Here is a 27,303-nt window from a genome sequence, read left to right as displayed (position 1 = left end):
ATAGTTGGGATTCCCTTCGTTTATTTGTGACTCTATGCCACTTAATTGGGACAGGAGATTGCTGCTGAACAGTTTCTAACTACAGTCAATTGCTGGCCGTTAACACTATACCATGTCTAGAATAGTTTTTAAATAGCGTCAAGTGGGTATGTTTGTGCCGAAAAAGCAGTGATTTTTGGCGAGAAATGAGCAGCAAGACAATTCAGAACTGATTATCTTACTGCTGTTTCAAGCTTTTAGGCCGGGAATGCAAATGAATCAATTTTGCTCCTTCAGTAATTTAGGAACTATGAAGAATTTGAAGATATGGACAATCATCTTGAATGTTACAATGAAAATAAAGATTTGGGGGATGCAGCATTTTCTGGATTAATTCCTCTGTCGATATATATTAGGAACTAATACATAGTTTTATAGTACAGTGGTATTGGTAATATTCTAATTTGTTCTGTATTTCATTTAAATACATAATTTGTTACTCAGTTTGTAGTTGGTCTTTTTTTATACCTTTTTAAGTATTTCCTTGAAACCTCAGCTAGCTGGGCCAAAATGTTACGAATTCTGATATGTCCCAATTAACCAGAATTCATTCTATTGGCTGTAGTATACTGTGCAGACACAACATTTATGTGGGAATTACTTTTGTAAAATAGAGTGTGTGTAACCAACCCCCTGGCTCGCCTCAGGCTCGCTCAGCTCGCTTCCATCTTGGGGAGCAGCCTTTGGCCCCACCAAACTGGGTAATCAGCTTGTGTGGATGTTGTGTGATGTCCCCAACACGCCAAATAACAGACAGTACACCATATGCGATTAAATGAGTTCACTTTATAGATCTTACTGGAGCTATGTACTTAATAGAGATACAATATAAAAGGAAAAGTAAAAGGCGCCAAACTTATCAAAGTCCAAACCACTTCGTGCACAACTGTTGGAGCTCAATTAACAAAGTCTTCTGGCCACCATTCGATCCCCTCAGACCTCCTTGACTCGTAGCTCAGGACCACCCGAAGAGATCATCCAAGCACCCCCAGCACATCTGTTGTCATCTCCTCTCCTCGCCGAAAACCCTGGCCTCGGACCCCCACTTGAGGTCTGTTCCGTCACCCAGCCTATGGCATCGCGTCCTCTCTCTCTCACCCCCTCGTGCCGACTTCCCAAAAGCCCGCCAACAATAGCTTACAGACCCAGAGGAGAGAATAACATCTATCCCAATTGGTTAACAAATGAATACAATTCCTGTTATCAGTAATTTTAACCCAAACAAGCTGCTTCAGTTAACATAACAAAGAAGCCATTTTGATTAACATACGTAGTAACATAAAGAAGAAAGTCCTTACACTCTCCCCCCACCAACAAAAGTCATGTCCTCATGACTGCTAAATAACTCACCAAACCTTCCTGCAGGCACAAAACCCAATCCAGGTACAAACAGTGACTCTGCTCCCCAAACAGTAGACCTCATGCCCTGTTCCTCAGGCGCTACATAGGCCAACCTATCTGGGAGTTTCCTAACCCTCCGAGACCTCCGTAACCCCCTCACCTGAACCTTTCAGGCTCGGACACAACTGGGGATACCTCGGGTCTGCTTGCCAGCTCCTCTCTCAATCTCTCACTCATACTCCACTGCAACTCGGAGCCCCCTGTCCCGTGTCCAAGGTCCTGCAGTAACCCAGGCTGCCCACAGCTAGCCCCCCCCCCCCCACTACACCTGACAGTTGGAGAAGGGCCAAAGGTCTCTCCCTCAATCAAGGGGAAGTTAGCAAAAGGCAGCATGTACCACGCATCCAGCACTGCAACCTTCGAATCCGTATTCGTCCTCATTTCTGCGATCGGTAGCTGCTGTTTGATTTTCTCCAAACTGAAACACTTAGCCTGGACTGCTCCTGCAGCCTCTTCAGCCTCCTGCAATCGAGTCTCCTCTGACTCCTCCAACTCTCGCCACAGTCTCAGCAGTTCTGACTCGTGCTTCATGTTCATCTCTTTTTGGGACGCAGTTACTCCACCAGCTTCTTGCATCCTGACCTGAAAAGCAGCCGTTAAAGATTGGTCAGCCTCCAGTTTAGTGTTCACTGAACTTATCTCCAGCTTTTCCTTCCTATTGCCTTCTTGCAGGTCAACTTCCAGGTTTTCCACTTCGTAAATTCTTTGCCTCCCGGGCTCCGGCACTCGCCTCGCATCATAGTCCCCCAAGGCAAATCCAAACCGTAGACGATCATCCACATACGCCAAAACCCCAAACACCTCCACATCCCCCATGGTCTTCCACGTGCCCCGCGGGAAGGTTACAAGGGCTCCGGATATGCCCTGTGGCATCTTTTTGGACCAGAAGAATCCTAGGGGACCTATAACAGCCATCTTCTCCTTGTTGGCCTCACTCATCAGGATCTGGCAACATCCATTCCTCAGATCCAGCACCTTAAACCACTTTGCACCACTCAGACAGACCATCGCCTCTTCGGCCCTCAGGACCTTATTCTGGTCAATGACAGTGCGCCTGTTCAGAGTCCTATACTCCACACACACGCTGCCTACGTCTTCCATGGCTACAGGGGCCAGTCGCCACGACCTCTCTCTCACCAAGATGTCTTCAGCAGGCAACTCCCCTCTCTTGTGGTATTTCGGAGCGTCCACTAAGAGGGTCTCACCCTCAGATACTTCCCCCAGGCCGTACCACCACTGGCTCTCGTTTAAATTCGGTACCGGCCCTCTGCTGCTACACAAGTCCTCGCAAGCAGCTTTCATGGGGTGTACAGACAATGTCTCCAAACAGCTCTCACCCACCTCCTCCTGGCAGGCCCCCATGCGCCTCCACACCAGCGGGGTGTTGATCTCCTCCAGAATGGAAACGCTGCCCGTCTCAACAGTGTCTGGACACGTCAGCATTAACAATTCACAAACTTCAGTCACCCCCCACGTTGGCCTCCAAGAACTGCAGTTTCACTGACCAATAACCGTCGTCTGGATAATCACCAGCACCGGTACCCCAAATCTCCAGTGCCCTCAATGTTGTCGAGGGTAAATGCTTCAAATACCGGTTGTAAAACGAACTGTACAACAACTTGACCTGCGCCCTGTTGTCACGGATGGCTTTAGCATGGCTTCCATCTATCCGTAACGACACCCGAGTGCGTGGTCCCTCTAAGCCTTCAGGAAGAGGGTCTGTTCCTTTCGGGAGTTCCTTGGGACATTGCAGGGAACGTGCTCCCCCAGAGACCCCAAGCTGTTCCCCCACTGGGCCTCCTCTAAGTTTCCTGACACCTCTTGGATCAGCTGAACAACTGAGGGAGAGGCTGATTCCCTTGACAGATCCCCCTGGCACCACAAGCAATTTGTCTGCCCCCCTAGCCAAAGTAGATACCCTGAAAACTTCCCACCAATCTCCTGCCACAGATATGGTAAGCACCCTCCCTAGCTACGTCATTTGACTTCCATTTGAACCAAATGCATTTTCCCCCGCTTTCTGATAACTGGCAGCTGTCACTTCGAGGTAATTGGACCAGACAGTTCTGACAACGTCACCAGCCCGCCTACTCAAACTTCCAACCAATCCCTGTTGCTTTCCCTCAGCCAAGCACTGCCACTCACCTAACAACTGAGAGGTCCGCTCCACCTACGCCTCTGGCCCTTTAGGGCTGGACATTATTCCAACAACCAGGCAGAGCCTACCACTGCAGAAACATCCCGACCAGTCGTTCCTCTCTCTCCTAACAGTATGGATAGCCCATGGTCCCACCATCATTTCATCAGCACTAGTCTGAACTCGAACAACAACCTCCGCGGTGCCAACTGCCACCCTACCCAACAAACATGCAGTGATAACCAATCGCACAGAGACACACCAGCTTTCCATCCCCGCAGCATGCATAATTTAAAGAGGGCGATCACACAGCTTCCACTAAAATTCAATCCAGGACAAGCCCCCACAATGTAGCTGCCTGGCTCGCCTCAGGCTCGCTCAGCTGGCTTCCGTCCAGGGGGAGCAGCCTTCGGCCCCGCCAAACTGGGTAATCAGCTGGTGTGGATGCTGTGTGATGTCCCCACCCCACCAAATAACAGACAGTACACCATATGCGATTAAATGAGTTCACTTTATAGATCTTACTGGAACTATGTACTTAAATAGAGATACAATATAAAAGGAAAAGTAGAAGGCGCCAAACTTATCAAAGTCCAAACCACTTTGTGCACAACCATACCTTTAGTTGGAACTCAATTAATGAAGTCTTCTGGCCACCATACCTTTAGTTGTTAATGACAGATCTGCTCCAGGCAATTGCTGATAGGGTTAAGTATGCTCAGGGTCTCCTGATTCCCTTGGATCAGTTGTGCCCTGTCCCTGGCAGGAAAATTCCTGACAGCCTTGCACTCAAAATCCCGGACCTCGCTCAGACCTTGTGATTTATGGGTCAGATAGATCCTTGTGCTCCGATAGGACTGATACCCTCAACATACCGCATAAAAACCAACCAAACTTGGGCAGCACAGTAGTGTAGTGGTTACCATAACACTATTACATTATCAGCTAAAAGTTCAGGGTTCAATTTCTGCAGCTGTCTTTACATTCTCCCCGTGAATACGCGGGTTAATGAGTCGTGAGCACGCTGTGTTTGCGCCAGAAACAAGGCGACACTTGTGGGCTGCTCCTAGCATATCTTCGCTGATTCAATTCGACAAACAAGATGCGTTTTGCTGTATGTTTCAATGTACATGCAGCAAATAAAGCTAATATTAATTGTTAAAAGCTTTCTCTGCAGAATCATCCAGACTCAATGGAAGGAAAAGCTATCAAATATGAATGTCCCCTTTCAGGTTGATGTCCCAGCATTCAAGGCCTCATTTATACTCATTTCCTTGTGTTGGGCAGGCTGTCATTAATGTACTTGACACCAAGCTACTGAAATACTTTCAACCTCTGCCACAGGAAGCGATTGCCAAGTTTATAGAGCAAAAGAAAGGATCTTATTGAACACCTCCTATCGAGTGCACTGAAGCTGACCGTAAACAGGGTGAAGGAGCACAATATCACTACAGGATGTGTGGTGGAGAGTATATTGACTAGTTGTATCAATGATATGGAAACAACAAGGCCCTTTATGGAAAATCCTACGAAAGGTAGTGGATACGGTCCAGTATGCCATAGGTAAAGCCCCACGCCCCACCACCATTGAGAACATCAGCACTGTCGCAAGAAAGCAGCATTCATCATCAAGGACCCCCACTATCGGGCCATGCTGTCTTCTTGCTGCTGCTGCCATAAGGAAAAAGGTACAGGAGCCTCAGGACCCACACCACCAGGTTCAGGAACAGTTATTACCTCTCAAACATCTTGAACTAGAAGGGATACCTTCACTCAAATTCATTTGCCCCATCACTGAATTTTTCCCACAACATATGGACTCACTTTCAAGAACTGTTTAGCCCGTGTTCTCAATATTTATTGCTTACTTTTGTTTTGCACCTGCGTGATTTGTTGTTTTTTTGTATACTAGTTGTTTGTCCGTCCTGTTGGGTGCAGTCTTCCATCGATTCTGTTGTATTTTTTGGATTTACTGAGTATGCCCACAAGAAAATGAATCTCAGGGTGGTATATAGTTGCATATATTTGGTTTGATTAACAAACTTACTTTGAATTTTGTGTTCTGGGACCAAGAGAGTCTCCCATCTCTTGTATGTTCTTGCGCCGGTTTTTTAAAATATTGCTATTGTGAAGTTAGATTTGGTGATTGAATAAAGTAGTTCTACAAAACACCAGTAACATAGACTGTTAACAAGTTGGAAAGAGTAAATTTCTCAATTGAATCTGGAATTATACAAGACTAACTCCGTTTTTTAAAAAAAGATTAGCTTTATTTGTCACATGTACATTGAAGCATACAGGTGATATCCATTGTTTGTATCAATGACCAGCACAATCTGAAAATGTGCTGGAGGCAGCCTGCAAGTGCTGCCATGCTTCCAGCACTAATGTAGCAGGCCCACAACGTGCTAACCCAAACATGTATGTCTTTAGTATGTGGGAGGAAACTGGAGCACCTGGTGGAAACTCGTGCAGTGAGGGAGAGCATACAAACTTCTTTCAAATAGTGGTTGGAATTGAACCCTGATTACTGATGCTGCAAAGCATTGCACAACTTCCATGCTACTGTGTCACCCCAAAAGATGCAAAAATTTTCTAAAATATGTATATATAATGTCATTAATGACTGTAGAGTGTAAATACTAGCATTGTTTATTCTCCAAAACCAGTGAGCTGATGGCTTCACAAAAAACACTAAAGCTCTCCACTTTCATTGCCTGACTTGTCTTTCTGTTTTGTACTCTTTGTTCTGCTACCCCAGGGGTAATGTTTCTCCATGGTAGGAGAATTCTGAATATGTGCTCCCAGGATCTTTGTATTCCTGGTGTATAATATGAAATCGCTTCTCATGTTTTGTTTTACTTTTAGTGAGCTTCTAGACCAGGGATCGGCAACCCGCGGCTCTTTCATCTCTGTGCTGCGGCTCCCTGTGGTTTGTTAGGTTTTGAAATGTAATTCGAAATTTGAAGATTATGGTGATCTTGTACAATCTAAAAACGTTGTGGAGACCCCATTTCCTGGCACATCCGAACCGGCTCACAATTAGCCACCGTTCCGGCTAAGGGAGATAGCCTACGGGGGTTTGTGAGTACGTGTCTTTTGGAGTATCCGCGCCCACGGGGACGGGTTGAGGGAGGCTTTAAATCAAGGCTGTTTAGTTCGAATAAAGTTACCTTTGACTGCAGTGTCTTTATTTTAGCGCTGCGTGTAGCACACCGCTACAACGTGTTTTTTATTGCTATTAATATACATCACCACTGCCAATGCCTGACACCCGCCGGTGCGAGCTTTCTTTTAATTCTTCGATCCAAGGTAGGCTAACTATGGAGTAACCTTCAACCCAACGTCTTTTTTTCGGAGTTCAAAATGTTTTTGTTGTATGCAGGAATGTAACTTCGTTTTCTCTGCAGGAGTTCATCAGTTTCATAAATGCAACACATTATAGTTTGTTTATACATAGCATAAAGGCAAAAAAAAACCGTTGTATGCAGTGTTATTTCATTTTAAATGTCAAACGGGTTTTGTGGCTCCCAGTGTATTCTTTTCTGTGGGAAATGCATCCATATTGGCTCTTTCAGTGGTAAACGTTGCCGACCCCTGTTCTAGACTAAGTGATGTGATTTATAAACTCCAGTTTTTCTATTCATACGTCTTAGAAAGGATCAGCACATCTGTAGATGTGAACTCCCACTATTCAGGATATTTACAAAGAGAGGTGGGAAAAAGGGCCTCCAGGGATCATTGAGGACCTGAGTCACTCCAACCACAAACTGTTCAAGCTGCTACCATCTGAGAAACGGTACCACAACATAAAAGCCAGGACCAACGGGCTCCGGGACAGCTTCTTCCACCTGGCCATTAGACTGATTAATTTATGCTGACACAACTGTATTTCTATGTTATATTGACTGTCCTGTCAAAAATACTATTTATTAAAGTTACCATACATTGCACATTTAGACGGAGGCATAATGTAAAGTTTTTTACTTCTCATATATATGAAGGATGTAAGTAATAAAGTCAATTCAGTTCTTGAAAGCAATGTATTGCAAGTCTGTGCACTCTATACACAAAAGAAAACTTTTCTGTGAGGGAACCTTAAAAGATAGGAAATGACCAAGGAGTTAATTGAATGCTGCATTATGAAACAGTTAGTTTAATGTTAGTTGAGACGCAATTAAGGTCTCACTAGGTGAGTAAGATTGACATTGTTCTCTACAAATACAAAATACAGTGGATTTTGTTTAATTGAGCCATCAGTTAATCAGGCAACCACTTATTTGAGACTACTTTTAAAGAACAAAAACTAATTCTCAATTCCCCTTGTTTATTTGGTGTGCTGTGTTGCTTAATTGGGGCAGGAGACTGTTGCCAAACAGTTTCTAACTAGTATCAGTTGTGTGGCCGTCAGACACTATACCATGCTTAGACCAAACAGTTTTTTAAGTAGTGTCAATTACATGATTGTTACGTTGTCCCTTTCAGCTGGCAGAAGCAGATTGAAAAGCAGTGATAGTTAATCATTTTGTCCGGGCTGATTTTGTTAATTTACAATCAATCAAATGGATACAGCAGTGTACACTGGAGGAAATATTGAGGAACTAATACAATTGTATAGTACTTAGTAGTATTGGTAGTTTTCAGATTTGTTCTGTATTTCTTTTGAATACATAATTTGTTACTCAACTAAATGGTAGTTTGACTTGTATACCTTTTAAACTATTTCCATGAAATTTTGGCTAGTTGGGGCAGCTGCTTAACTGGTCACAATGCATCCCAATTAACTGGAGTCCACTGTATATTGCATTCCCAGGCTTTGGCAATCATTTGCAGCATCTTGTGCTATGTAAAATTCATCTGATAGAACATCTTGAGAAAAACAGATTGCATTCTTTGTATCTCTGCATTGAGCCTTTTGACAGTAGATTTAAGGATTGAAGGACTAAATCTTAAACTTAGGTCCAGAATCATTGAGGCATGAAAAAGGACTGTAATTGGATACTTAAGTAGGAGCAAGATGGCCAAAGTTCAATGTAAAATTATTATCAACGTACATATATGTTACCATACACTACCTTGAAATCATTTTCTTGAGAGCATATACAGGAAAATGAAGAAATACCATAGAATTTATGAAAAAACTGCATAAACAAAGGCAGACAGTCAAAGTGTAAAGGAAAACAAATTGTGCAAATAAAAATACTGAGAATATGAGTTGTAAAGTGTCCTTGAAAGCAAGTCTGTAAGTCACAGAAACAGTTTAGAGTGTGGTGAGTGAAGTTATCCATGCTGGTTCAGGAGCCCGATGCTTATAGGGTAAGAATTATTTCTGAACCTCATGGCATGGAACCTAAGGCTTCTGTACCTCATACCTGATGGTAGTAATGGGGAGAGAGCATGGCGTGGGTGCTGGATGTCTTTGGGTGCTGCTCTGTCGTGGCTGTTCTCCATGTAAGTAGAAGGATGTTCCGTTAACACAGCAGCGAAGAATCAGCAGAGGAAACCTTTTGGCAACTTGGCTGTTTCAGGGAAGTGGTATTTGTAGTACACTTGTGCAAGAGTCCACGAAGAATGGTGACATGGTAGCATAGTGGTTAGTGTAATATCTTACAGCGCCAACAACATGGGTTCAGTTCTGCCACTGTCTGTGAGGAGTTTCTACACTCTTCCCGTGACTCCAGGTGCTCCGGTTTCCTCCCATGTACCAGAGACATAGCGGTGAGGGCTATGTTGGCACTGTGATCGTTGGCACAAATGACTGTATGTTTCAATGCACATGTGACAAATAAAACTCATTTTTTTTTAGTCTAAATTTAGTGTAAAATCTGGAGCAATTTTTTTTCAATGAAACAACAGTGCAAAACTATTACCCTGCTGGAGGGGTGTTGAATTAATTTTACAATTTAATATTGACGCTAAACAGTGCAACAGTTTCTTCCAATCTTTGGCACCCGTGATAAACATCGGGGAATCCCACATAAAAACAACTTCCATTGTGTAGCAGCTGTAGTGCAGAAACAAAGTTTTCCATAGGTACTTTTAATAAGTATGTAATATAGACTCACCCAACTAAGAAGATTTTGGTTTAGTAAACCAAAAATCTGGTCAGTTTTTCAAATATACAGCACAAGGTATAAGCCAGAAATGTTTAGAGCATGAATACTTTCACTTTATGGTCACGCAGTGCCAACTAGTCCACTATCCACTGAAGCTAGCTTTGAGGCTGGCTCACTTTCAGCAACTCTGGTTTGTGTTCTGTCTGTTGCTTGTTTACTTTTCATTATTTGCACAGTTTGTGTTTTTGAACATTTGGTGTTTGACGATCTTGTTGTGTGGGGTTTTTTAATGGGTTTTATTGTCTTTCTTTGTTTTGTGGCTGCCTTCAAGAAGAAGGAGGTTGTATATACTGTAGTATAGGCAGATACTTTATTGATCCCAAAAGAAATTAGTTTCCCCAAAGGAAATTTCCAATGTATGATGCTTTAATAATAAATGTACTTTGAACTTTGTATAAATAACTTGATAAAATTTGGATTATGAGGAGACCAGAATTATATAACTGCTCATACACCAGAGGTTTATAAGACCAGAGGAGAGTTTCTGAGAGGGATAAGATTTGAATGCAAATATGAAAATCTTAAAATTGAGGCATTGTAGGTTAAATAGCTTAAGGCTGAAGGATGAACAGGAGAGCTAGAATGTGACTAGGAAAGTTTTTGATGTTTATGGGCAACAGAATGAGTGATAATCTGTTGGAGTGGTCAACTTGAACAAAGGTTGGCTGTTTTAGCAGCTGATATAGGTGACATTACAGAAGTGGAAAGAGGTGGTTTTAAGATCATTCTGGTGTCCTTATGCTACCACTTTTGTGAAGTAAGGTTTAGTTTGCTATTGGCTTTTTCATGTTGTGATCGGAGGGAAAGTCTAATCCAGTTTAGAGGGGAGGAAAGATTTTGAGGTCAAGGCAAGATAAAACTGGTTGTTACCGTCCATGGTGAAACCTACATCTTCCCTGGTTCATACACGTACACAAAATGCTGGAGGAACTCAGCAGATTAGGCAACATTTATGGGTGGGAATAACCAGTCGGCATTCACATTTTGATGCCTGGCTGTTTAAGAGCTCTGCAGCATTGTAGAGTTGCTGGGGTTGGAAGGGAATAGAGTCGACAGTTTGGGCTAAGACCCTTCAATAGGACTGGAAAGGGGAAGAAGCAAGAATGAGAAGGTGGAGGAGGAAAGGGTGAATATTCCCTGGTTCAAAATGATTTCATTTGTCAGAGGAGATGGACAGTGTCGGCAAAGCCAACACTTGTAAGGCTGTCAGTGATTTGATTCGTGTTCTGTTCACAAAGTGTGAATTAATCTAGTTGACCTTGTACAGTGATGTAAAATCTTGATTTATTTAGTTGTCTGAGAATGTGTGAATTTAGTAACAGGTAATTTTTATTATGGAGACAGTCTGCTGGGAGCTGTATGGACTCTTCTATGCTGCACAATTCTAAATCTTAAATCAGACTCAAAGTAACAAGTAGCTGAATGTTTCAGTGACCAATGAGTTGGATAGAGATGGTGGAGATGTGGAAATGGATTCTCCTGGTAGTGACAGTGTGTGTGCTTAACATATGAAGTCTGTACATCAGTCTAACACAATAAAAGTTGGAGGGAAAACTCTAGAAAACATGGACCATATTTTAGGAGCACCTCAACACAGTGAAATTAGCCATTACTTTGTGTGCTGAATAGTTTCCTTGGACCCAAGTAAGCTGATAGGGATATACAAACTTGTGTGAGGCGTAGACGGTAGAAAGAAGGAAACCTTGTTCCCGTATAACAGAGTTATCTAAAACTAGAGGGCTGAGTTTTGGTGCAAGAGCTTTACAGGTTTTACAGAGTAAGAACTTCTATCCAGGGGTTGGGTGGAATCTGGGATTCACTGCCTGACCAGGTGCTTGAGGTAAATTAGATAGATTATTTATCATATGTACATTGAAACATACATTAAAATGTATAATTTACATCAACAGCCAACACAGATGCAGTCTGAGGCTGTCCTGGGGGCAGCCTGCAAGTGTCACCAAACCTCCAGCACCAACATAACATGCTAACTTACTAACCCTAGCCCATACATCTTTGGAATGTGGGTGGAAACCCATGTGGTCACAGACTGCTTACAGACAGCGGCAAGAATTAAATACTGATCACTGGCGTTATTCTACTGTGCAACCCTGAGAGAGATCACTGATCTGTACGAGGCAGGTACTCTTAGAATATTTAAGTAACTTGATAAGCACTTGAAGGCTGCAGTGCATGATTGCAAACTGCGGGGAATCTCTGGTATCTCTGCCCGAGAATCTTGTGGAGGTTGGTTTATTCGGAGTATTTAAAGTGATGATGAATATCTAATATCAATGGACATATGGCATACAGAAGAATTGATTCCTTGGGTAAATCAGCTATGATCTGTTGAGCGATGGAGCAGGCTTGAAAAATAGGGACTTAGCTTTGCCTTGGCCTTGTTTCCTTTACATTGAGGCAAACCACATTGGTGAATTCAGTTATACTCTACAATATTGCTATTGTCAGAATCAGATATATTATTGACTTGCATTTGTTTTTTAGCAGTACAGCGCAAAGATAGGATCAACCATAAATTTCAAAACTATATTGTGCAAGAAAAAAATGCAGCACGGTAGCATAGCATTTAGTATTTACAGTGCCAGTTCAATTCTGCCACTGTCCATAAGGAGTTTGTGCATTCATTCTTGACCGTGTGGGTTTCCTCTGGGTGCTCCAGTTTCTCCTGCATTCTGAAGGCTATGCGTTAGTAAATTAATTGGTCATGTCTCTAATTGGATGGCATGGGCAGAAGAGACTGTTATTGTGCTGTACCTCTAAATAAAATTGAAATAAAACTTTCTGTTTTGCAGTATTAACCATAATTACAAATATAACGTGCAAAAAAAGAGCACATTGAGGTTGTGTTCTTGGACCATTCAGAAATCTGATGTCGGAGGGGAAAACCTGTCCATGAGTGGTTATTCTGGCTCCTGAACCCACTCCGCAGTCGTTGCAGTTACAGATTGTCATGTATGATGTTATAGGCATCACTGTATCATGACTGAAAGAATACAGCTGGGAGCTTAATGACCAAGGATACTCATTGTATCGAAAGGACAGGCAGGAAGGCAAAGGGGGGGGGGGGGAAGCGGTGTTGCTCTGTTGGTAAAAAAAAAGTATGAAATCAGATCATTAAAAAGAGGTTACATAGGGTTGGAAAGTGTTGAATAGAGTGAAGGAACTACAAGGATAAAAGACCCTGATGGGAGTCATATACAGACTTCCAAACAGTAGTGAGGATGTGGTCTACAAATTACAATGGGAGAAAGAAAGTGCATGCCAAAAGGCTTGTTGCAATAGTTGCGGGGAATTCAATATGCAGGTAGCTTGGAAAAATCAGGTTGGTGCTAGATTCCAAGAGGGGGAGGTTTTAGAATGCCCATGAGATGGATTTTTAGAGCAGCTGATGGTTGAGCCCACTAGGGGATCAGCTGTTCTTGAATGGGTATTGTGCAATGAGCCAGAGTTGATAAGAGAGCTTAAAATCAAAGAAGCCCTAGGAGCAAGTAATCACAATAATCAAATTCATTCTGGATTTTGAGAAGGAGAAGCTAAAGTTAGATGCATCAGTATTACAGTGGCATGAGAGAGGAGTTGGCCAGAGCTGATTGGAAAAGAACACTGGCAGGGATGTCAGCAGAGCATCAATGGCTGGGATTTCAGGAACAGGATATTTACGTTCCAAAGAGGAGGAAGTATTCTAAAGGCAAGGTGACACAACCATGGCTAAAAAGTAAAGCCAAAGAGAGGGCATATAATAGAGCAAAAAATAGTCGGAGGTTCGAGGATTGGAAAGCTTTCAAATACCAACAAAAGGTAACTGAAAATCATTAAGAAGGTAAAGATGAAATACGAAAGTAAGCTGGCCAGTAATATTAAAGAGGATACCAAAAGTTTCTTCAGATACATACTGTAAAAGAGATGTGAGAGTGGATATCGGATCACTGAAAAACAATGCTGGAGAGGTCGTAATGGGGGACAAGGAAATGGCAGACGAATAAGTATTTCGCATCAGTCTTCCCTGAGGAAAACACTAGCAGTATGGTGGAAGTTCCAGATGTCAGGAGTCATGAAGTGTGTGAAGTTACCATTCCTAGGGAGAAGGTTCTTGGGAAACTGAATGGTCTGAAAGTAGCTAAGTCACCTAGACCACATGATGTACTCCCCAAGGTCCTGAAAGAGGTGGCTGAAGAGATTCTGGAGGCATTAGTAATCACTAGATCCTGGATTGGTTTTGGAAAATTGCAAATGTCACTCCACGTTTCAAGAAGGAAAGAAAAGAAAGGAAATTATATGCCTTTCCTGCCTGACCTCAGTGGTTGGGAAGTTGTTGGAGTTGATTGTTAAGGATGTGGTTTCAGAGTACTTGGAGGTACATGATAAAATAGGCCATAGTCAGCATGCTTTCCTCAAGGTAAAATCTTGCCTGACAAATTTGTTGGAATTCTTTGAAGAAATAACAAACAGGATAGACAAAGGAGAATCGATTAATGTGTACAGGTTTCCCCCGCTATGCGAAGGTAGAGCATTTCTATGAAACGGTTTGTAAGCCGGAATGTCGTAAAGTGAAGAAGCAATTACCATTTATTTATATGGGGAAAATTTGTGAGCGTTTGCAGACCCAAAAAATAACCTACCAAATCATGCCAAATAACACATAAAACCTAAAATAACATAGTAAAAACAGGAATGATCTGATAAATACACAGCCTGTATAATGCAGGAATACTTTTCTACAATTATTGCAGCACTGTCCACCGCAGTGAAAATCTCACGCAAGCACTCCCGGCAGAAACACACGGGGAAAAGCGCTCCGGGCAGAAACACACGGCGTAAAGCACTCCCGGCAGAAACACACGACGTAAAGCACTCCCGACAGAAACACACGGCGTAAAGTGCTCCCGACAGAAACACACGGCGTAAAGCACTCCGGGCAGAAACACACGGCGTAAAGTGCTCCCGACAGAAACACATGGCGTAAAGCGCTCCCGGCAAGAAACACACGACGTAAAGCGCTCCCGGCAGAAACACACGGCGTAAAGTGCTCCCGACAGAAACACATGGCGTAAAGCGCTCCCGGCAAGAAACACACGGCGTAAAGCGCTCCCGGCAAGAAACACATGACGTAAAGCGCTCCCGGCAGAAACACATGGCGTAAAGCGCTTCCGGCAGAAACACACGGCGTAAAGCGCTCCCGGCAGAAACACTTTTTCCAGTAACCTTTCAGCTGTGAAGCTACTGAATAACACATAAAAATACTCAGCCTATATAAAGTAGAAATAATGTACGCCCAGTATAATTTCACTTACCGGAATCAGGAGGACAGTGAGGACACTGATGGTAGTGTGTTAGGCTGAGTCGTCGGAGTTTGGGGTGGTGGGACACTGGGGTGTCATCTCATCGTCGTATGTTTCTATCAGGGCAGGTAGGTCACCTTCTTCTATGTCTGCCTGCCTCGATGTCGAAGGTCAAGTTTCGTCATCTGCTGTGGCTGATGTGGAAGGCTTGAAAGACGACACTATGCTTGACTGCTTAGCCTCACACATTTTTCTATCATACAGTTTTTTGTAAGCACTCAAAGCATCCTGCAAACCTGCCCTAAACCTACGTACCCTTTCAAAATTAAAGTCATACTTTTCTGCAATCATTGCAGTGTAGTCAATCGCAGCGAAAATATCACGCAATTGCTTCCCGTTCAGTTCCTGGATGTCTTCATTTTAGGGTCGTTCACTACTGCATTCGGCTTCAATTGTTATCCTTTCCTCTTCATCAGCTCTTCATCTCTCAGTTCTTGGTCACGGGATGACAAAACCTCTTCAACATCATCTTCGTCAACTTCCACAAATCCTTAGTTAAACTCACTATATCCTTACTTCATTCACCACGATCAAAACGATTTATTATGTCTAGTTTTACACTGTGTAATACCGTTATGCGCTCTTTTAGGCTTTTCCGATACCTTAGAATTCTTCTTGCTAACGGATGCACAAAATAAATCGTGCTCACAGGCACGTGTTTAAGCAATGCCGGCGAGAATGCAGTTCCGGGAGAGAAACTAGTCTGCTCGGTGTGCGCTGCCTTTTTTCGTAACAGTGAAAACACCTTCTGTTAGCGAAAACAGGTAACTAATGTAGGTCTTTCGTAACAGCGAGTTGACATAAAGCGAACGCTCGAAAAACGGGGGACACCTGTATTTTAATTTTCTGAAGGCCTATGGCAAGGTACTACACATGAGGCTGCTTAATAAGCTACAAACCCATGGTATTACAGGCAAGATTCTAGCACGGATTAAGCAGTGGCTGACTGGTAGGAGGCAAGTGGGAATAAAGAGTGCCTTCTCTGGTTGGCTGTCGGTGACTAGTGGTGTTCCACAGGGGTCTGTGTTGGGCTGATTGTTTTTACATTATATGTTAATAATTTAGATGATGCAATTGATGACTTTCTTGCAAAGTTTGCAAATGGTATGAGGATAGGTGGAGAGGCAGGTAGTTTTGAGGAAGTAGAGATGCCACAGAAGGATTTGGATTAGGAGAGTGGGCAAATTGAATATAGTGTATCATCATGCACTTTGGTAGAAGAAATGAAAGCGTTGACTATTTTCTAAATGGAGAGAAAATACAAAAAAAAGAACTGAGAAGCGAAAGGAAATGGGGAGTCCTTGTACAGGATTCCCTGAAGGTTAATTTGCAGTTTGAGTCTGTAGTGAGGAAGGCAAATGCGATGTTAGCATTCATTTCAAGAGGACTAGATTTATAAAGGCAAGGATATCATGGTCGGACTTTATAAAACACTGGTGAGGCCTTACTTGGAGTAGTATGAGCAGTTTTGTGTCTCTTAGAAAGGATGTGTTGAAACTGGAGAGGATTAAAAGGTTCATGGAAATGATTTCTGGTTTGAAGGCTTGTCATATGAAGAACATTTGATGGCTCTAGGCCTGTATTCGCTGGAATTCAGAAAAATATGGGGTGACCTAACTGAAACCTATCGAATAGTGAAAGTCCTTGATAGAGTGGATGTGGAAAGGATGTTTCCTGTAGTGGGTGAGTCTTAAGTTCAGAGGCTACGGCCTCAGAATAGATTGACATCCTTTTATGAGTTGAGGAGGAATTTCTTTAGCCAGAGAGCGGTGAAACTGGAATTTGTTGCCACAGGCAGCTGTGAAAGTTTTTATGTATGTTTAAGGCAGAGATGGATAGATTGTTAATTGGTCAGGACATGAGGAGACTGGGGCTGAGAGGAAAATTGGATCAGCCATGATGAAATGGCAGAATAGACTCGGTGGGACAGATGCCCTAATTTTGCTCCTATATCTTATGGTCTAATTAGGCCCATTTGGCCCATTGAGTCTGCTTCAGCATTACATCGCGGCTGATCCATTTTCCCTCTCGGCTGCAATCTCCTGCCTTTGCCCTGTAAACCTTCATGCCTTCACCAATCAAGAATTTAGTAATCTCTGCCTTAAATATACCCAATGACTTGGCCTCCACAGCCGCCTGTGACAATGAACTCCGCAGATTCACCACTCTGGCTAAAGAAATTCCTGCTCATCTCTGTTCTAAATGGATGCCCCTCTACTCTGAGGCTGTGTCCTCTGGTCTTAGACTCTCCCACCATAGGAAGCATCCTATGGTAAGAAGAAAAGAGATTTCACAGATGGTATGGGTTCTTAGTAATAGATGCTACTTTGAGGCACTGATGTTTGAAAATGCCCTCAGTGGTGGGGAGCAATGTACCTGTGGCACTGACTGAATCTACAGCTCTTTACAGTGATTCTGTGCATTGGTGCCTTCATACGACCGGCCGGAATGCTCTCTATCGAACACCTACGGAAATTTGTAGGAGTGCAGAGTGTTCAGTGGAGTTGCTCAGGTTTTTGTGGAATCCGATGATGTTGGTTACTAGTTGTTCTGATGCTGTCATAAAGCTACACAGCACTGAAGTGACCATTTAAACCATCAAACTCACTATTAAGCATCCATACATTCAATTGTACATGAACCCCACTGTATTTTCTAACCTTCTCCTCCTCCGCCTCCCCAAAGATTCCATCTTTCTTATGGACTCCAAGCAATTTACAACCATCCAATCTGTATATCTTTTGGCTTGTGGGAGCAAAATAAGATGAGAATAGCTGCATTTGTCAGCTGCATTTACTTCGAAACATCCAGTGATATTCATCGTTTCCATCGAAGCATGTGTTGCTATGCTTCTGGCATCAACATGCTCTATGCCTTACTAAGTTGTACATCTTTGGAATGTTGGAGAAAACTGGAGCACCCAGGGGAAATCTACACATACAACCACCTTATGGACAGCGGTGGCATTGAACCTGGGAAGCTGGCACTGTAATGGTGTTATGCTAACTGCTACGTTACAATGCCAAACAAACAGAAACCAATGTTGTCACAGGGAATGCACACTAGAGGTCACGATTGAAGCTATGAGGTTAGGTACGCTACTGTGCACCTGAAATCAGCACTTTTACATTCTGTACAGTTAATGAAAGGAGGCTGAGTGGTTCAATTATCTTCAACAACCCATTTTTTTTAATGGTCTGCACAGTCAAGTAGAGTGAAGTTTGAGGTGTGGGAAGCGCTGGTATGTGTGATTAACTGCTAGTCATTGACCTTGCAGTACAGAATGCTCTGCATCTGGAATGTAGTTGAGAAGGTGAGGGATCATAAGCTAGTTGCTGCAGGAAATGGAGGGTTATCATATAGGATGTTTGGAAAATGTAGAAGCAAGGCACTTGCTCATTTCAAATCCGGGCTTTTGAATCTCCATGATGCAGACGTCATTTTCGGCAAAATTCTCTTGTTAATGAACAATACGAAATTATTAAAAAACACACGGATGACTAACTAGTGAATGAATGACTTGATGGGTATATTCACGACGGTTCTGTTCCAGTTGTCATGAGTAAGTCACTTAGGCTGAGCAACATGTGTACATAGGAGCCAAGATTAAAAATAATTCTGGAGCCAAGCCACATGGGATTTCATAGGTTACTCTGAGTCATAACCCATGGTAACTATGTGTAATTTTAGGCAGGGACTCAAAATATCTGCATGTTGGCAACCAAAATATTGCATGGATGATGTGAACTACCATTGTGTAAAAGAATGATTTGCCTTTCACCATTTTGACATATGGATATATTGCTATTGGAAATAATGCCATAAGTACCCATGGGGATTGAAAGGAGTCTTTTCCAGGAAAGAAAGGGAGTGTGTTTTGTTTTTAATGACGTCTTCTATATAAAGAGTGCTCTGTATCATCTTGAGATAGAGGGACAAAGCAATGTGATTGTGCTTCTCTGGATTCTAAAATTAGACAATTGTTTTAAATTTGTGGGATCTGGGACTGGGTGGGCAGAAATTATCCTCGCAAGTGTCTTGGTGATGATGTGCAATGCTGAACAAGTGTAGGATTGGCACTCGAGGACCTGCAGTATGAATGGTTTACTTGTTCAACAAGTTGTGAATATTACATTGGCTGGTAATCTTAAGGTGGAGAAGAAAGTGTGAAAGAAAGGAGCAAGACTGTTGAGGATGATACATTTTAGTATAAACAATACTATTCCATTTTAATTTAATCTGGAGGGAATACTGTTGAAAGTGTACAGCCAGACAAAAACGTGAACGTTTTACATGTATTGTGTCACCTGCATGCATCAGCATTTTCAATTGTTATGTCAGATTTCCACCAGCTGCAGTATTTTGTTTTTATGTCTTGGAAAGTATGGTCATGTAATGGTAACACACAAAATGCTGGAGGAACTCAGCAGGCCAGGCAGCATCTATGGAAATGTCAGTCAATGTCTCAGGACTTAAAAGGAAGGGGGGAGACGCCAAAATAAAAATGTTGGGAGAGAGGGAAAGAAGGATAGGTAGAATCTAATGGGTGAAGCCAGGTGGGTGGGAATGGTAAAGGGCCAGAGAAGAAGAAATCTGATAGTGGACAAAGGGAAGAAGGAGAGGCACTAGGGGAGGTAATAGGCAGGTGAGATGAAGGGATAAAGAGGCCAGAGTGAGGAATAGGAGAAGAGGGAAAATACCGGAAGGAGAAAGCGATGTTCTTGCCATTAGGTGTTGCTCACACACAGAATGCTGGTGGATCACAGCAGGACAGGCAGCATCTATAAAAAGAAGTACAGTCGAGACCAAAACGTCGACTGTACTTCTTCCTATAGATGCTGCCTGGCCTGCTGTGTTCCACCAGCATTTTGTGTGTGTTGCAATTCATGCCATACCTGATTTTCTGTACAGCATTGGCAGCTGTAGAAATGGACAATTCTCAGAATGTGCTGTACTGTGGAATATGGGAGGAAGTGATGGTCAGTATACGTGGACGCAGTCATTGGGAGGTCAAACATAACACCAAGGTTGTGAAATCTCACAGTTGCTGTGCAGATGAAAGCCAAGGAAATGTTTGTGATGGGAGGTGATGATAATAAGTGATAAATAATGGTAGTGACCAATTGGAGAGATGAGAAGCTTGAGAAGCTGTAACTCGGGTTTGCTGATCGCGTATTAAAGGCAGCGACTCTGCAGTTTTGGAGCTTTGAGCAGTGGCCAATCAGTGCTTGGCATTGATTGATTAGCAGGAACAAGTTAAAGTAAGGTGGAGCAAATGGAGGAACCATTGTTGGAGTGGACAGAGTTAGAGTGGAGATTTCAAGGCTTCAGTCAGAGAAGGCAAAAAAAAAACTGTAGATAGAAGTTTGTTTTCATTCTTTACATTTGCTGAGTTAGAACAGTAGAGATGCCAGGTAGGATAGTGGAGTGCTCTACTTGCAGGATCGGTGAAGAAAGTGAAATCTCCAGTGTCCCTGGTGACTACACCTGTGAGAAGTGCATCTAGCTTCAGCTTCTAACAGTCTGCATTAAGGAGCTGGAACTGGATAAACAGCGGATCATTCGGGAGGCTGAGGGTGTGATAGATAGGACATATAGAGGGGTAGTTGCAGGACACAGGAAACTGGGTGACAGGAAGGGGAAAGGGATTAAGGAGCCAATGCAGAGTTATCCTGTGCCATTCCGCTCAACAATACATATATTACTGTGGATACTGTTGGGGGAGGGGGAAGGGTTGACCCAGTGCACCGAGTCTGACTCTGTGATTCAGGGGAGGGGGTGGGTAGAATATAGCTGTTTTGATAGGCGAACAGAAAGGAGGTTCTGTGGGTGAGAACGAGGTTCCCAGATGGTGTGTTACCTCCTGGATGCTAAGTTCGGGGACATCTCGGATCGAATTCTTAGCATTCTTAAGCAGGAGAGTGAACAGCCAGAGATCATGCTCCATGTAGGTACCAATGACATGAGTAGGAAGAGTGATGAGGTTCTGCACAGGGAGTTCAGTGAGTTAGGTGCTAAGTTAAAGGGCAGGGTCTCCAGAGTTGTGATCTCAGGATTGTTACCCGTGCCATGTACTAGTAAGACTAGGACTAGGAAGATTATACAGTTTAATGCATGGCTAAGGAATTGTGTAGGATGGAGGGCATAAGATTTTTGAATCTTGGGCCATCTTCCAGGGGAGATCGGATCTGTACATGGATGTAGAGGAACAAATGCAGAGATTGCAGACTGTTGTAGGAAACAAGGTTATTACAGTCTGTCAAACACGAGGAAATCTGCAGATGCTGGAAATTCAAGCAACACGCACAAAATGCTAGTGGAATGCAGCAGGCCAGGCAGCATCTATAGGGAGAAGTACAGTCGACATTTCAGGCCGAGACCCTTCATCAGGACTAACTGAAAGGAAAGATAGTAAGAGAGTTGAAAGTAGGAGGGGGAGGGGAAAATGCAAAATGATAGGAGAAGACTGGAGGGGGTGGGGTGAAGCTGGGAACCAGAAAGGTGATTGGCAAAAGGGATACTTCCCTCTTCAATTGGATCCTCAACTTCCTACCCGGAAGACCACAATCTGTGCGGATTGGTGATAACATATCCTCCTCGCTGATGATCAACACTGGCGCACCTCGGGTGTGTGCTTAGCCCACTGCTCTACTCTCTATATACACATGGCTGTGTGGCTAGGCATAGCTCAAATGCCATCTATAAATTTGCTAACAATACTGCCATTGTTGGTAGAATCTCAGGTGGTGATGAGAGGGCGTACAGGAATGAGATATGCCAACTAGTGGAGTGGTGCCGCAGCAACAACCTGGCACTCAGCGTCAGTAAGACCAAAGAGCTGATTGTGAACTTCAGGAAGGGTAAGATGAAGGAACATATACCAATCCTCATAGAAGAATCAGAAGTGGAGAGGGTGAGCAGTTTCAAGTTCCTGGGTGTCAATATCACTGAGGATCTAACCTGGTCCCAGCATATCAATGTAGTTATAAAGAAGGCAAGACTGCGGCTGTGCTTTATTAGAAGTTTGAAGAGATTTGGTATGTCAACAAATACACTCAAAAACTTCTATATCTGTACCATGGAGAGCATTCTGACAGGCTGCATCACTGTCTGGTATGGAGGGGCTACTGAACAGGACCGAAAGAAGTTGTAGAAGGTTGTAAATCTAGTCAGCTCCATCTTGGGTACTAGCCTACAAAATACCCAGGACATCTTCAGGGAGCGGTGTCTCAGAAAGGCAGTGTCCATTACTAGGGACCTCCAGCACCCAGGACATGCCCTTCTCTCACTGTTACCATCAGGTAGGAGGTACAGAAGCCTGAAGGCACACACTCAGTGATTCAGGAACAGCTTCTTCCCCTCTGCCATCCGATTCCTAATTGGACATTGAGCCTTTGGACACCACCTCACTTTTTTAATATACAGTATTTCTGTTTTTGCACATTTAAAAAAATCTATTTAATATACATAATTGTTTTACTTACTGGTTATTTTATTTTTATTCAATTTAATTTTTTTTCTCTGCTTGATTATGTATTGCATTGAACTGCTGCTGCTAAGTTAACAAATTTGACGTCACATGCTGGTGATAATAAACCTGATTCTGATAATATATCTGTCTCTACTACTACCCCAGGCAGCCACTGCTCTGTGTTTTAAAAAAAACTTGCCTCTTAAATCTCCTTTGAAAATACCCTTTTTAAACGTATTCTTTCTGGCTTTAGGTATTTCAACCCTTGGGAAAAGATACTATTTGTCCATGCTATCAAAATCTTATAAACCTCTTTTTTCCATCCATATTCTAGAAATGTTCTGTAATTTGCTACAGATTGGTGGCAGGTGAACTGGAAAGAGTTGGTGACCACAGGTTGTAAAGACATTTCAGGGTGGAAAGTGGGAGAATAGGTGTGCTCTGAGCTGGCATACATTTGATAAGCCAAATTGTCACCTTCTATATTGTGAAGGGCCATGAGAAATGCCAGATTTGGAGAGAAGGATGGTAGGGATGAAGGCCAAAACAAAATCAGTTTCTGGGTACCAGCAAGTGAAAATGGTTATCAGAAATTTAGTGGGACTGGGTAAAGGGAACAGCAAGTGATTAACACATATAACATGTTTAGAGAAGGCAGTGTGAAGATGGGAAAGAACGATGCATATTTAGTACAGCAGGTTAGTTTGGGTAAGAAATGAGCAGAGTGGCAGAGGCAACTTTGGACCTCAGTGACAAATCCAGGATACTTGCATGTTAGAAATGAGGGTGGAGGGAGCCCAGATTGTGAGGAGGAATATTAATGCATGAGGGATAATTTGAGAATAGTGAGGGTTTTCGTAGAGCTGAGTGAGCATTATTTAGCTCAGCCACATCTAGCTACAAATGGTTAAGTCAATCGTTTGTCTTTGCTATTCTTCCATCATCTTGTACTGGTCAGGAAGATTCAGAATACATTCTGAGAAATAGATTAAGGACTATTTTGTTTGCCATTTTTATTTACATATATTAAGAAATTGTGTGGGTTGGTCAGGGTGCGGTATGCAACAAAAACAGCATCATTCAACAATTATGAAGAATTCAATGTTATGAAAAATAAAGTTAGAAATACAGATATGGAATAAAGTGTCCATCTACAGATAAACACAAGAAATTCTGCAGATGCTGGAAATCCAAAGCAGTGCACATAAAATGCTGGAGGATCTCAGCAGGTCAGGCAGCATCTATGGAAATTAATAAACAGTTGACGTTGTAGGCCAAGACCCTTTCTCAGTCCTGAAGAACTGAATCCCTCCAGCATTTTGTGTTTGCTGCCATAGATACATAAATACTAGCATTTATTTGCAATCTAAACAATGTTATTAGAAGTGATTTACAGTGCAGTGATGGGGGTAATAGATAGAGGAGGGTGTGGGAGGGTTACTAGAATGGTTGATAAAATTGTAACTGCATGGGAGAAGAAACTTTTAAGATGGTGTGAAGTTTTTGTTTTAATTGCCCTATAATTCTTCCTGAAGGAACATTGGATAAGGCAGTTTGCTAATTGACTGATGTCCACAATGATTTCCTGCCTGCTTCTTTGTCCTGCACACATGCAAGTCCAGTTCTAAGTGATTTTAGTTACAAGGTTAAGTTCTTGTAGCAAAGGAAGGTGGCCTTTTACGTGAAAATGGTGAATTAGGATGCTCAAGGCCTGTGGAAATTTGTTTTCAGTTTTTATTGAGAAACAGGAGGGATCAGTGTAGTGAGCTTCTAAATTATTGGTTAATTAGTTTGGCACCTCATCCTGGGTTGTAGGGTCTTTTTCTATGCTGTACTGTTGAACGTTCCACGAGAGCCAGCTTGTGGGATAGTGGGAGTGCATGGACCTGGGAGAAGGGTATGCAAAATTGGCAATTAGAGTTACTGAGGGAACAAGTCATTTAGTCCAATGGCTGAGTCAAGTCAAGTTTATTGTCATTTTAGAGTGCACAGTAAAAATGAAACAACATTCTTCCAGGACCCTGATGCTACATGAAACAACACAAAACTACCCTAGACTATGTGAGACAGCAAAAGGCTGCACTAGACTACAGACCTGCACCGGACTTCATAAAGTGCACAAGAAATGCAGGGCAGAACAATAATTAATAAACAATACAATAGGCACAGTAGGGGACAAATTACAATAAAATAATGAATGATGTAGATGTCAGTCTAGACTCTGAGGGAGTAAAGCCAACAATGTTTCAGTGAGATCTTTTTGGTATCTCCATGGGCTTTGGTGAAGAGTACTAAATGAAGAATGCTGAATGAAGGTGCAATCCTCAAAGGAGGAAACCCTGAAGCTGTGTATAACCTAACTGCTGTATTTTGCTTTAGAACCTGCAGACAACCTTCGCGAGATCCTCCAGAATGTGGCTAAACCCCAGGGAGTATCTAACATGCGAAAGCTCGGACATCTGAACAACTTTATCAAAGTAAGTATTAAGAACGTTGTCATAAATGGCAAAACCTCTTTCTGTGGCACTTCACAGGAGTGCAGTTGAGCAAAATCTGAGGGGAATTGATAGGAGAATTGGTGGCAGAAAAAATTTGTATGAGAATGGAATTGTTCTGTGAACCAGCATAGCTTCTATGACTTGAATGGCTTCCTTCTGTGTGCCCTGAGGAAATAAGGCAAAATTGACACCAAACAGTATTTTAAGGAATGCTGGAAAAAAGGGAAATAAGATTTAAGGAGAGAATCTAGAGTTTAAATCTGTGACAACTGAAGTATTGTTAACTGTCATGAAGCAATTAAACTCTTCATACCCAGGGTAATAACTTTAGCTCAGGCATATAGAAGCAGCCAGGTTAGGAGAAATTGTGGGGAAGCCTAGAGTAGGTCGAGTATGAAATATACGGTAATTATTGGCGTTGAAGACCCACATACAAGGGAACAATCCAACCTACAAGGGAGTTAAGGAGCTCATTGTTTTTGTTTTTAACTAAAATATGCAGTGTTGAACAAAAGCAATTCAGCCCAAAGAAGACACATCCAGTGTTTGTTCCCCTGCTTCGGCAAATTCACTTTGCTTTAAAATGTCTTCATCCAGAATATTTACAGTTTGTTGGTATCTCTGTGTTGCGCCTCCATCTTTCCAATATCAAAAAGTTCAAATGTCAATGGGAGTAGTTATATCTTGCATTGACCAAAAGAGGCTACAGACTTTCCAATATTTTCATTAATTAGTGAAACAATTTTGCATCTGGCCACAGTTATTTGTAAAGTTTTAGCAGACAAATAAGAATTAATTGGCTGAGAGTGTCCTGCTATCTGGGATGGGAGAAACATTCATTTACTATTGACATTGCTGAAATCTAGTCAAGTAATTTGCTGTATGATGAAGTACTGGTGTAATACTATTTGGGTAAACTTCTTGTAGTTTAATTGACTATAACCCTCAGGCTCGGCCAGCTCGTGTTCGTCTAGGGAAATCAGCCTGCGGCCTCGCCAAACTGGGTGATCACGGTTTGTGTGGATGCTGTATAATGTACCTCTAGTTAGAAACCCACAACGCAAAATATCAGACTATACACAATGTGCAATTAAATTATAGACTTTATGAATCTTAATCTGAATATAGAGTTAGTAATGAAAATAAATAAAACATAATAAAGGGCCCAAGTCAAAGTCCCAGTTGGAGCTCACTCAGTAGGCACTCTTCCACCATCGATCACCTCCGAACGTCACTGACCTTCGGTCTCCCGCTCAGAGTCCACCCAGTCCGGCGGTCAACCAGATTTCTCCATTTGCGTCTTCTCTCTTCATCTCTCCGTCTCCTTCTTCTTCTGGCAAAAGCCTGCAAAATCAACTGCTTCCAGGATCACAAGACAGGGCAACAAAATCCTGATTGGCTAACATGCATCAACAGTCTGGTTATCTCCAGCCATAACCCAAACATGAGAAACCATTACTTCAGCAGTGAACATTACAGCACGTTACATGACTATAAGCACTATTTAACATTATCCTATGATAATTCTGACCATTGGCAAAAGTATTTTCATTTAAAATAAAATTGCAAGACTCATCAAAGCTTACCAGTTTGTCAAATGCTGCCATGTTGTTGGTGTTCATGCAGGCAATGATGGTGCATTAAGAATTCACACCCAAGCATTTAACCTTTTTATTAGCCACGGTATTGTAGCGGATAGCACGACCTTATTTCAGCTATGGGCATTGGTGTTTGGAGTTCAGTTCCAATGTCCTCTTGTTTCTTCCCGTGTGTGTGTGTGTGTGTTTCTTCCGGATCCCACAGTCCAATGATGAACGGGTTAGTAGGTTATTTGGTTAGTGTAAATTGTCCTGTAATTAGGCTAGGGTTAAATCGGTTGTTAGACAGTATGCCTCGAAGAGCCTGCAGGTTCTATTCTGTGGTGTATCTCTAGGAATGATGCATGATAGTCAATGTTTTTCCTAAGAGGGCATTTCATGTTTTAAAAAGATACAAGTATTTTATTTCCCTGGAGTCATTTAAAGGCACCTCACAATTATTATTAGCAGAGTGTTAGAACATTTATATTTTTGTAGTTTTATGGTGGAATGTTTTGCCACAGCCTGGTAAAAATACACGACAAGGCTTGTTTTAAGAAAAGGACACGGATAAATATGTAAAACACAGAAAGATATGGGGAAAATGAGGTAATGAGGTTTATTTTGTACTGCTGTAGGACAGACAAGGCATATGGCTGTTTCCTATGGTGTAAGCTCAGTTAAAACTGATAGTGCTTTGGAAC

The 27,303-nt window shown here is 42.5% G+C and overlaps 1 protein-coding gene across 3 annotated transcripts in view; it reads left to right on the top strand.

The window, feature by feature from the left end:
• Window positions 1-27,303, top strand: part of rictora (RPTOR independent companion of MTOR, complex 2 a) — a 202,564-nt gene that overhangs the window by 33,332 nt on the left and 141,929 nt on the right. For all 3 annotated transcript variants that reach the window (XM_059974241.1, XM_059974240.1, XM_059974242.1), the window contains one exon: window positions 24,904-25,001. In XM_059974241.1, coding sequence (XP_059830224.1) covers window positions 24,904-25,001 — 98 coding nt within the window. The remainder of the gene's footprint in view (window positions 1-24,903; window positions 25,002-27,303) is intronic.

Source organism: Hypanus sabinus, chromosome 7 (assembly GCF_030144855.1).
Source record: "Hypanus sabinus isolate sHypSab1 chromosome 7, sHypSab1.hap1, whole genome shotgun sequence".
In the NCBI taxonomy this organism is placed as follows: domain Eukaryota; kingdom Metazoa; phylum Chordata; class Chondrichthyes; order Myliobatiformes; family Dasyatidae; genus Hypanus; species Hypanus sabinus.
This window is presented reverse-complemented; position numbering and strand designations above follow the sequence as displayed.